The 11,503-nt window shown below is 50.8% G+C and overlaps 2 protein-coding genes across 2 annotated transcripts in view; both read right to left on the bottom strand.

Annotated features, from left to right (window-relative positions):
• Nucleotides 1–424: 424 nt before the first annotated feature.
• Nucleotides 425–9,581, bottom strand: LOC147415999 (uncharacterized). The gene is made up of 4 exons (XM_086460417.1): nucleotides 9,506–9,581; nucleotides 4,939–8,129; nucleotides 2,339–4,267; nucleotides 425–538 (listed from the first exon to the last, which is right to left on the bottom strand). Exons 1-4 carry the CDS (start codon nucleotides 9,579–9,581, stop codon nucleotides 425–427), a joined length of 5,310 nt encoding a protein of 1,769 aa, XP_086316543.1.
• A 429-nt stretch (nucleotides 9,582–10,010) lies between these two features.
• The window catches only part of LOC147415998 (uncharacterized), an 8,710-nt gene continuing 7,217 nt past the window's right edge, over nucleotides 10,011–11,503 (bottom strand). Inside the window, exons 4-5 of the mRNA XM_086460416.1 lie at nucleotides 11,033–11,062; nucleotides 10,011–10,651 (exon numbers count right to left, since the gene is read on the bottom strand). Of these exons, the coding sequence (XP_086316542.1) occupies nucleotides 10,011–10,651; nucleotides 11,033–11,062 (671 nt within the window). The remainder of the gene's footprint in view (nucleotides 10,652–11,032; nucleotides 11,063–11,503) is intronic.

Raw genomic sequence — 11,503 nt, 5'->3', positions numbered from 1 at the left:
AGTGCCATCTGGAACCTTCACTTCAGAAATCAGAGCTGAAAGTACGGACTGGTACCCCGTGTTTGATTTTAATGTAAACGAGAAGAGAGAGGACCAACTCCTGTTGGGGACAGACATCCCAGGGCTCTCGCTCTTGGGACTTCTTTCCATCTCTCCATCCCCCTGCTCATTCTGGTCTACAGCTGTTGTCAGTCCAACCCACCTTACGTGAAGGTTTTGAGGAGCTCAGCACCCCTAAGGTCTCATCAGCTTATTGCAATCCAAGGTAGAATTCACCACCAAGCCCTCACCCTCCTTCCTACTCCCCCTTCAGTGAAGAGAGGCAATTGATAGGAGCGGGGAGGATGCCAGGAAAGAAATGCTGGGGTGGAAAGAGGCTCAGGCAGGGGCTGGGAAAGGAGGAAGCTTGTGCGCGGGAAGGGTGTTAGATGGCGTAGGTGTGGGGAAAGGCTGGGGGTCGGGTGGGGCAGGGACCAGAAAGGAGCAGACTCTGGAATGAGAGCGGGGCGAGCTGAGGGTTGCGGTACCACTGGCGTTCCTACAGGAGCAAGACAACGGGGAAGCGTCAGTGTGGAGGGTTCTCAGGAACCGGGCAGGCCTGCGAGTGGAAGTGACTGGCAGACCTGACACAGGTCAGGGCTCTCCTTTTGTCCTTAGCATTATCATAGTTCCACATTAAAATCAGAGTGGGGGTTAGGATATACACATAAATATTCAAAGCAAGACAGCCAAGTTTTTGAGAGCTTTTACAAGGGGAAAATCCTGGAACAATAAATAGGAAACTACACATTATCAACTTCCGCTCCAATGCTATCCATTTCCTCTCCAGGCTACTCTACAAACTCATTTCAGGGTACGCCTAAATAGTACAGAAGTATCATAGCTTTATATTAAAATCAGAACTGGGTTTAAGACATACATATAAATATTCAACACATAACAGTCCAGTCCTGAGACCTGAAGTCTGGAACAACAAAAGAAGGGTATTCTCAATCTCCTTTCAAGCTACACTCTGGAAGGAATTTCTGACTAAATCAGGCCCGCACAAAACCAACGGAAGGATGGATAGAGATACCTGAATGGGACCGAAATGCAGCAATCTTGAGCATCTTGCTCAAGGATTTGTGCGTGATCCAGTTCCTGCAGTTTGCTAACGGCACGTCTGCTACTTGGCCAGAAGTCTCGTGCGTTCTCGTCAGTCAGCCCTCCTCTTCCCCCTGACACACAAGACGAGCGGCATCTACAGCCACTCGTAGGTCAAATCAAGGCAGCTACGGAAGATGGGAGGGGGGTAAGGGAGACTGCAGAAAGAAGGGAGGGAGATTCAGCGATGAGTGAAGGCATTCAAGGAGATGGGACAGACAGGACACGCATTCAGTGACGGGACGGTAATAACCGTGGCACAAAATTTCAGTGGTCTGTCCATTCACTCCGTCGGGCATCTCCAGTCTAAATGGTCTATTTTGGGCAGAGGCAAATGACCTTTGAATGGAACACATGGGTGGATATAGCCAACATTAAAGGCATTGTTTTTTTAATAAAAATGACAAAAAAGGTGAGGTCTTCAGAAGAGCAGATGTTAACATCCAAGAACAAAGGGTAGTGAATAAAGCTCCTGGTTCTCTTGCAGGATTGTCAGCTGTTCTCTAGGACTGGCATCTCTCAAATGCCCCATGGATGCTTAGCACATCTGAAAGAAAAGACCACAGTAAATAAAAAAGCTTTATTAATGACAACTTACTCTCTCAAGAATATCTTCTTTTCCCAAGCAGTTCTCAAGGACAGACAGAAAGGCCTCGTGCCTTAGTCAAGCAATACAGTAAATATCTTAAGGAGAGACTGTACCTTCCTGAGTCAGATTTCCATGAAATGCAAAGAGCTTTGGTACATGAGGCACTCCACTTTTACCATGGAAGGCAACACTCACATCCTTTAGGATATTAAAAAGAGCTTCCTTAGAGAGGAAGCGTTTTTTGTGGATTAAATCAAATACATTAAACAGGTATCGGATGAGCGCGTATCTAGGAAAACTAGAAACTACGTTTTCTGCCTCCCAGAAGTATCACACTAAACTACAAGCCAAGTCAAAGCCATTAAAGTGAGGGTAGCTGTACAGAAAAGAAACAAGGTGTTCAGTAGCCAGAGAGAGAGGCAGTAAAACAAGAAGACAAAAAAAAACCCAATCCCACAACATCAAAAAATATCTGTGGCCTGTTGGTTAACCTGGGGAGCAGCTGCCTTTCCTCAGAATAAGAAAAAATTACAGACACAACAGTTTGAGAGACTCCAAAACTGTTTTGGAAAAAGAAAGACATTGCTGAGTGAAAATGCTACTCACATTCAAGGCCTCAGGAGCCACTGAGTTCCGACTTTGTGGACTCCCTTCTTGGCAACTATCATCCTCCCATGTCTGTGTTTTCCCATCTTCCATGGGTGGGTCACGTTCTTCCTCACTTTCCCTGCGTGTTTGCTGACCTGTATGTTGGTCTGGGATTTCCATCATCGGCCCAACCTCTTTTCCCCTTAATTTTGGTGGGTAGATGTCTAGGGGGTCTTTGGTTGAATCTTCTGAAGTACTCAGTTCTAGTGTTGATTTCTGAAGCCTCGCACTCGCCCTCGAAACATCTTCAGGGCTAGTCACAATTGTTAAAGAATTCTGACTTGGTCCATCTTTCAGTATCTCTGAGGTCAACAGCACGTCTTTGGTTTTTTCTACAGCGGCATGAATTTCTGCAGACTCTGCTAAGGTAGAAGTTTTCACTGTTCCTGATTGCTGGAGCTCTTGTTCTTTACTCCGTACCTCTTCCTCTTTCACTGGAAGCTGAAGATCCACCTGCGCACTTCCCAGAAGTTCAGCTATATTTGTATCTGACGGGCTTTTCTCTATGGACTCAAGGCGCTGCTCTGACTCCAAGGCAGCTGACTCTTCTGTTTCTGCAAGTTTGTGAACAGCCGTCTGGATGGCGCTCAATACAATTTTTGTACTCTGGGACTCTATTGTCAAAGACTGAACAACATCCTTCTCAAATTCTGTGTAGGTGAGAGACAGACTGTCACTTGGAGGAATACCATTTTCTTCGGGTTGCCCTGTGCTCTGGGGCCTCTCTTGCCCCTCCGATATTCCATTCACAGAAGCAGGAGTTACTTGAGGCTCAGGTGCTTCTGCACTGCCAAGCTCTGCAGTCCCACAGCCTGAACAGGCAACAGTAGTAACCAGGACCTCACCAGAAGCCATTTGCCCTGGTGGGGTTGCCAAGGGCTCTACAGTTTCGACTGGCGTGTCTGCAGGCATTACAGTTTCTGCCATGACATGCTCTTCAATGCCTGCAGCCGCTACAGGCACAGGCACTTGCAGAGCCTCCAAGCTTTCCGCTTGTTGGAAGGCTGAGTCAGAGCCTTCCTCTTGCACAGCTAAAACCTCTTGCTGGACAGCAGTTGAACGTTCTTCACCTCTCATAGCTTCCCGTTTTCCAGATTCAAACGCTTCTTTGGCTCTGTCCGTCGATTGCTCATTTTTGTTCTCGTCTTTCTGAAAGCCTTGACAATTTGAAGATTCTACAAGTTCTTGTTCTTTTTCCACAGTCTCTTGTTCAAAGAAGTTGTTTCCTGCATCACATGTCGTACCACTAATGTCAGTGAGGACAGTGCTTCCATTTCCAGTGATATCCGAGCATGCTGATGCTAAACTAGATACAGTCTCCACTCCAGTCTCTGCGGGAGGCTCAGTGACGGCGGGATCACTCTCCAAGTGTGTTCCAGCTTCGAGCAGACCACCTTCCGTTTTGCCACCTTCGCTTTCATCCCTCTGGGAAGCAGTTTCCGTTGGTTTTGCTCTGCATTGTGCCTCTAGGATGGACACAGAATCTTTTGCTGGAATGTGCCTGCCAGCCCCATCCCTCACACTCTGCTCGGCATCTGCAGCTGCTTCTGAGCCAACTCTTTCTGATGGAAGGGCAGAAGCTTCTTCCTCATTCTGCAGTGGAACCTCAGTAACAGGGGCTTCTGTGCTCTTCACTCCAACGAGCACAGCATCGTCTTCCTCTTCCTCTCTCTGGGCAGGTGTGCTGCTAGGAACTCCTTTAGTGCAAGCTTGTTCGTCAAAGTCAGGAATTTCACCTTGTCTTTCAGATTGAACGGGGACCCCAGTGACAACTGCTTCTGTGCCCTCTGGTCCCACAGGGAGGGTTTTGCCTTCTCCTTCAAGCTGCACAGGCTCTTCAGCTGTAAGCCCCAAGGAAGTGGTTTCATCCCCTCTCTTGTCCTGCACCTGCAGAGAATTGCAACAGACCTGTCAAAAAGGGTACGAGCACGGAGTGACCAGGAATGTCCTGGGTGAAAAATCTTAGAAAGACGGAATGATTTGGGTTGGAAGGGACCTTAAAGATCACCTAGTTCCAAACCCCTGCTGTGGGCAGGGACATCTTCCATTAGAACAGGTTGCTCAAAGCCCCATCCAACCCGCCTGCGCATTTAAAGCTGGAGACAGCGGGGCCACTTCATTTCCTCCCTTTGCAGAGGTACCTCAGCTACAACCGTAGCTCTGCCGACAACTGAAGGGACCATCCGCTATGTCTGCTACCATATGGATCCCATCGGCACCTCAGGTGTTCACAGAGCACCTACAGTCACCTTGCGCTGTGCGGGAGCCCTACTGGCAGCTGTTCCGGCATCTTTGGATCCACGCACACCATCTCCCACTCCATCACTCTAGGGATCCCATCCACCTCGCTCTGCATGCAAGCCTCGGTGGCTGCTGCTTCTGGACATCCATGTGTGTGTGTGTGTCTCACTGGACACAAACTTTGGTCACGTCAGGCTGCACAAGGAACACCCTTGACAGCAATACTGCCACAAGCTGCTTCTAAATTTGGCATAATAGCTAACGCTTGCTGATTCTTCCTTTAGCAAATCAGCCTTTGTCTTATGTGTAATACTTACTGCAGTCTCTGCTTCTGGAACATACTCCTCCCTCGTCTCATCTGCTGTCAGCTCTGTTGCGGGCAGCTTCTCTTCTTCCGCAGGCTCCTGTTTTGCAGACGGCTCTTCCTTGGGTGTAACTGCTTGGGTGCTGTGAAAGTCTCTGGCCTGTGAGGAAGGTTCCTCTGCTGTCCTCTGCCCTTCACAGCTTTCTTCATGGTCTTCTACAGCTGCTTCTTCACGTGCCGGCCACTGCCTTTCATCTCTCAATACCTCTACGTTTTCACATCCTTCTGTGCTTCCTTTCATTGCAGCAGGCAGGTCACTTCTCCCTGAACCTTCCTGGAGAACACTCTCTTCAGCTCCGATTTCGCTCTGAATGCTCCCTGCACCTCCCTGGGGCTGGAGGCCATCCTCTTGGTGTGCTCCTTTTTCCAAGCACTGTTCCAGCAAAACACTTTCCTGGCCTACAACACTCCCATCTTTAGCATCATCTTTCACTTCTGACTCAATTCCTTGTACTCTTGCAAATAGAGTTGCACTCATGGTCCTTTCACTAACCAGCTCTTCTACCTCTGCTGACTTTACTCTCTCAGCAACTTCGTGAAGAACCTTTTGCATCTGTTTGTCTAATTCTTTCAAATTTTGTTCAGTGGCCTCTACTTCTTGGACAGGTGTCACTTCCTCTGTAGTATCTGGGGTTTCTAACAGCTGGGAAACAGCAGAAACCATCTCAGTCGTCTCCTCAGCAAGGGACACCTCCACTGGTTCTTCAGCGCAGGAAGCTTCTGCTGTCTCCTCCAGAGCTGTCACTGCCTCTGAGGTCAGCTCTAGCTCACTGGCTGTGCTGTCATCGCTGACCTCCTTTCTCGCCTCTGGCATTGCCTTTGCAGCTGACTCTGCTTCTTCCACAGTATCATCGGATTCCAGTGTTTTCTCAGTTTCCTTCTCTGCCTCTTCTTCTGCCTGCTCAATGCACTCTGTCAGAGCAGCAGATATCCAAGATGGTGACATTTCTTCAATACTGGTAACTGCCCTTTCCCCTTCCACAACAGTCACAGGAACTGCATGGACCAGCCCTTCCTGGCCTTGTTCCGTTCCTTGGATCTCCTCTAATTTTTCTGCTCCCTGTTGCTCTGAGGCTCGTTCTCTCATCGCCTCAGCAGCTTCTGCTTGTGGGGCTTCCATCTTCTCCTGCTCTGCTGCTTCGTATTCAGAGAAAGGAACAACAGCTGGAATATCTGAATCTTCTTCAGTCGTTTCTGCCAGGCCTTCTCTTGCTTCTTTAGGAGCAGTTGGTTCTGGCTTTCCATCTGACTTCTTCTTCCTACGCCCAGGCAGACGTTTCCAAAATGGAATGCACAAGTCACCTTCTCCAGGCTCATCATCTGAGGAGGAATGCTCCAGGCTAGAGCCCACACCAGAGTCGCCATTTCTCTCTTCCATTCTGGTTTGGGACCTCCTTCTTGGAGTAACTAACCTTTTAAATGATTTCCACATTGAAAGACTTTCACCTTTGGATGGGCTTCCAGCTTGTTCTGGGGAAGAATTCCCTTGTCCTTCATTGCTCTCTGGAGAACTGCTAAGAATTGCATCTGTGGCCGTTTCTTTGCTCTGTCCAGGCTCTTCTACATTGGGGCTTTCCTGACCAAGCTCACGGCCAATGTCTTCATCAGATGCTGCTGCTGCTGCTGCTTTCCTGGCTCTTTTCTTTGAAGAACCTACGCAGAGAAAAGCTCGCCAGGGCACAGAGCTGTCAACCTTTCCTTTGGGCACGGCTGTGGCTTTCTCTGGTTTCTGCTCCATCCCATTTTCTTTCATTTCTCCCCGATTTTCATCAACCACAGCGTTTTCCGTTGCAGACACTGCAACGCTCTTTGTCTTAGCACTTTCAGAAGCTCTTCTGGCACGTTTCTTGGGAGTCACCATCTTTTTAAACAATGCCCAGGGCTTAACACTGTCTCTTTTTCGCTCCACATCTGAAAATGCAGCATCTTCATTTTCACTGACCTGCACGCCATCCACAGGCTGTTCCAAAGAAGGAATTTCAATCGTCTCCTCAGGAGAAGAAGCAGAACTCTCCCCCTTTTGTTCCTCTGGGCTGTCTGGGGAACCTGGTAAGTGCTGAATTGGGTCACCCGGTCCCCCTAACTTAGATTCTTCTCTTTTGCCTTTATGCTTCTTTCCAGAGAGTGTTTTGACTCCAACAACAAGCGCCACTGACCTTGGGGATAGAGGTTTCTCTGTCACCTCACTTGCTTTCTCTCCTTCAGATTTTTCTTCCTTTTTGCCAAGATCTTCTGAGACGTCCACCAGTTCCCTTTCTCGATCGCCTTCTTCAGCTTTTTTCTCCTTCGCACTTCCTTTAACAACTGCTGCTGCCACATCCTCTTCTTCTCCCTGCTCATCATGCTTGATTAGCTCTTCCTTCTCACTTGCTTCAACGCCCATGGCTGCCACAGCCTTTTTTGACTCCTGCTTTTCACCTTCACTTTGCTCCTTCTCATACGCTTCAATAGTTACTGTTGTCACGTTCCTCTCCCCCTCTTGCTTCTCCAACTCGGATTGTTCCTCCCTTTCACCAGTTTCAGTGGCAAATGTTGCCCCCTCCTTTTCTTGCTCCTCTTCTTTCGTAGGAGACTGCAGTTCCTCTTCTTTAGGCTTCCTAAAGCTCTTCTTTTTTCTAAATCCTGTCCATCCCTGAGTGAAAAATTTCCTTAACGGCGATGCAGTGTCAGTGGCTAAGGCAGCTGACTGAGAACAAATCTCATGTGCTTCGGGTCTTTTAGGAGGTTCGTCTTCTGTTTTTTCATTGTTCACTGGGTCTTTGGTGGGGTCTGCTGCAGAGAGTCCATCCTCAGGCATCGCCGTTTCTTCTGAGCTGCCTTCCTTTTGATCGGCAGCTCCTTCAGGGACTTGTGTTTCCTTTTTTACAGTAAGCAGCTGAACGGGTTCCGACTTCCCCGTCTTTTCCTTCTTCACTGTGAATCTGAACCCAACAAATTTAAAAAACTTTTTAAACCCCAGATCATGAGACGGTGGCTCAGACACGTGGTCTTCTGCGTCTTCTTCCAAAGACGGCGACTCTGTAGCTGCACGAGCATCCTCTTTCTCAGCACCTGCAGTGTCCTTGGTGCTCGAGTCAGAGGAACTTGTCTCCATAGTTCCGGTGTCTTCCTTCAAAGGTACACTGGAATGGTCTCTTTGTCCAGCTGTGTAAATAACGACAAAAACCCCCAGTTACTTTCTGTCTCAATGTAATGTTGTGTTATACCTTTATATAAATAGATGCAAGTGGTTTTTTTTTTCGTTTTTATCAAACTTTCCTGAACATAACTTTTTCTGTTATCTGTGTGCCTCTTGTAGGTGCTAATATGAATTTTTTGGAAGGACTAGTTCTTGGTCTAAGATTACTATAATTCCTTTCCTTCCTCATATCGTTGTACGGGTCTTTCTAAAGTTTATTTGCAAAGGCACCTTTCAAGCTTATACTCTCTCATTCTCCTTCCTTCTTTTGCAGGGGTTTTTTGGTCTTTTGTTTTCTCTTCCTTTAAGGGAAACTTATATGAGAAAACAAATATTATTTCTATCCCATTTTTACTCAAAGAATATACAGAACAATATCTCCAATTCTTCCTGAAGCAAAGCTCAGTATCCTTTCCATGCAGAGAGGGGCCTCTGAGGGGGTGGAGCGGGGGGGAACAAACCACCAAATAAACCCAAACCCCAAAATCCTGTGCTGACCCAAAAGGATGACTGAGAAAGAAAAGCTGACGTTACAGCTCTGTCCCAAGAGAACAGGAAGATGTGAAAATGCCCACGGGAAATTTCCCGCGTTTCTGAAAACCGGTAACCCCCAAAGCACTGACATTACAGCGTACTTGTTTTAAAGATCATGAATCTCGGGATTCTCCCATCCATCACATCACCACTATGGCCAGACAGAATCCTCATCTGCAGCAATTCCACATGGCTTAAAACGAAACACCTTGTTACTAGGCAAGCAGGTGAAATGCTGCCCTCCATCGCTCACAGGTCTGTGTCTGCGTTATCTCTTTCTTGAGCACCGCTTGAGTTTTCCCTTCAGGACACCAGCAACCACCCTCTCCGTCTTGCTGGGACAATTTCAGTAGGATTGCTCCCTCTGGCCGTGAGCTGCCTAAATTCACAGACTGACCTATACATTAAAGCCCCTGAAATGCAGCACTTAAGAAGCCAGCACATGTCCAGCTTAGAGCACAAAATTGCCAGCTCCCCGTGCCCCAAGTAAGTGGCTTGGGAGGGAAAAAGCACAGAGGAACAAGGACACCGAGCCTTTAAGTTCTGCCATTGAAACACAAAAAGCGAGCAGGTAAAACTGCCCTTGCCTATAACGAGAATTGTAGGCATAACTGTGCGGTGAACATGCGTGATGATGAACAGGACAACACGTGAAGACAAAAATCCATGGCGCATTCGAGACCCCAAAAGACTCCTGGGCTTGGATACTGCCCGGATTTCAATGTAACATTATCCTTGAGCCTTGATTTAGTGCAACAGGTGAAAGTGCAAGGCCCTGAGGTGCAAGGCACTCTTCTCTCTGACCAACCTTGTTGGAACGCTAAGATGACAAAACACAAGAAATAATAACCAGTGTCAAACAGCAACCTCCCGGGAGAAGGCATGGCCCCTTTCTTGGAAGTTTACAGGTGCTGCTTCAATGCCCAAAGGCATGCAGGGGACAGCTTTCCATCGTACAGGCATCACTGAATTCCCCAGAGCGATTTACTTTTTGTTTAAAGATCCAGCTTTCCGTTGGCTCTAACTCTGCAGCGGGCCCTGCTTGGCCCGGGGGCTGCGCCAGAGGCCCCCTCCTGCCCAGACGCTCCCTCGATGCTGCTTGCCCGCGCCCCCTTTGGGAAGAACTCCGCCTCCAGAAGCGCCCAGACCAGGCGGTCTGGGGGAGGCTGAAACACGACTAAAGAGCAGCCGGCGGCGGAGCTGGAGAAGAAAAGAGGTACCTTTCAATAGCTGCCGCTCGGGGCTGACCAGGAGCGCTTCCCCTCAGAAGGAGCCGACGCCGAACGGGGTGGATTCCGCGGCGGCGCGGCTGGTCAGCCCCCGAGGTGCAGCCCCGGAGGAGGACGAGCGCAGGCTGTCGGGCAGCCCCGAACAGCGACGCCGGCCACAGCCTCTGTGCTGGCGTTCGACCGCCGGCGGGAGCCTCCCGTCCCGGCAGGAGCCGGCCCTTCCCGAGCGCCCTGCGACGGGGCGAAGCCTGCAAAGCGGGGAGGGCCGCCCGCCCGGCGGGGCAGGGCCTGCCGCCCAGCAGCAGCGCTTGCGGGACGGGAGGGGAAAGGGTCGCTCCCAGCGGGCGCTTGGCAGCCTTTGGGCTCCGGCAGGGGCGAGGGCGGCGGGCAGCGGCACTCACGGCTCGCCGGGACCGACGGGGGCTGCCGCCGCCTGCGGGGGTCGGGCGGGTCTGGCCCGCGGCAGCCCGGCGTCTCCGGGACAACGCGCGAGCTGTTGTTGTGTTGTTGTGACGTTGCCGCCGGCGGCGGGCGGCCGTTGGCGCCGTCCCCCCTCGGGCGGCTTTCCCGCCGCTGCCCGTGCGCCAGCCCGTGGAGGGCAGGGACGTGTCCCCCGGCGCCGGGGCCTGCGGAGCGGCGTGGGCTTGTCCCGCCGAAAGCCGCGGCTGGCGTGGGGAGCCGAGACGGGGACACGGCTTGGCAGCATGGCAGGGACTGGAAGGGACCTGCGGAGGTCACCGAGTCCAACCCCCTGCCGAAGTTGTGCCCCTTGCCCCTTGTCCTGTCGCTGGGCACCACTGAAAAGAGCCTGGCCCCATCCTCTTGACACCTGCCCTTGAGATGTCTGGAAGCGTTGACGCGGCCCCCTCTCGGCCTTCTCTTCTCCGGGCTAAACAGCCCCAGGTTGCTCAGCCTTGCCTCGCAGGAGAGATGCTCCGGTCCCCTCATCATCTCTGTAGCCCTCCGCTGGACTTTCTCCAGCAGTTGCCAGTTTTTCTTCAACTGAGGGGCCCACAACCGGACCCAGGACTCCAGCTGTGGCCTCACCAGAGCAGAGTAGAGGGGGAGGGTAACTTGCGGTGCCACACCACAGTGCTGACTCTTACGTGGGACACGAGCGTGCTTCTTTCCTAGGGCTGTCAAGGAATGCGATTAAACATGGCTCTGAGAACCGAGAAATAGAGGTACGATACCGGTGGCCCTTAGCACGGGTGTCTGTGCCACTGAGCAGAAGGGAGAGAGGTCGTCTGCAGCACAGTAACACTGCGGGCCTTAAGCTGTCTCCTGGGTAGCGTTGCATTGCTCTGACTGAAGTGAAGCCGGCGCTTTTCCAGAAGTGCCAGCTGAGTGACTGGCTGAGTGGCAAGATCCTTCTTCAGCGTTTGGTGGGACCAAGAGGCTGCGTTTCTTGGTATCCTCCTGCAGGAAGCGATGTACTAAGATTAGACAGGCGAGCTGCCCCAGCTACTCAGAAACCCACGAGAGACTCCAGGGTATAACTAGAGCGAGGCAAGCACCCGCTGAAGAGGCGGTTAGGTCCAGGAATGGCACTGCCTCTCCAGCTGACAGGGCCGTTA

The sequence above is a fragment of the Leptosomus discolor genome, chromosome 2 (assembly GCF_034619465.1).
Source record: "Leptosomus discolor isolate bLepDis1 chromosome 2, bLepDis1.hap2, whole genome shotgun sequence".
In the NCBI taxonomy this organism is placed as follows: Eukaryota; Metazoa; Chordata; class Aves; order Leptosomiformes; family Leptosomidae; genus Leptosomus; species Leptosomus discolor.
Note: the sequence above shows the minus strand (reverse complement) of the source record. Positions and strands in the feature narration are given on the sequence as shown.

Bases quoted from the DNA above. Each gene is read 5' to 3' on its own strand.
- LOC147415999 (XM_086460417.1), bottom strand. From the start codon at position 9,581: ATGCCTTCTCCCGGGAGGTTGCTGTTTGACACTGGTTATTATTTCTTG. The intron at 4,268-4,938 runs GTAAGTATTACA...AATTCTCTGCAG, and splicing joins TTCCAGAAGCAGAGACTGCA to GTGCAGGACAAGAGAGGGGA. The intron at 539-2,338 runs GTGAGTAGCATT...TTGCTCCTGTAG, and splicing joins TGGCTCCTGAGGCCTTGAAT to GAACGCCAGTGGTACCGCAA.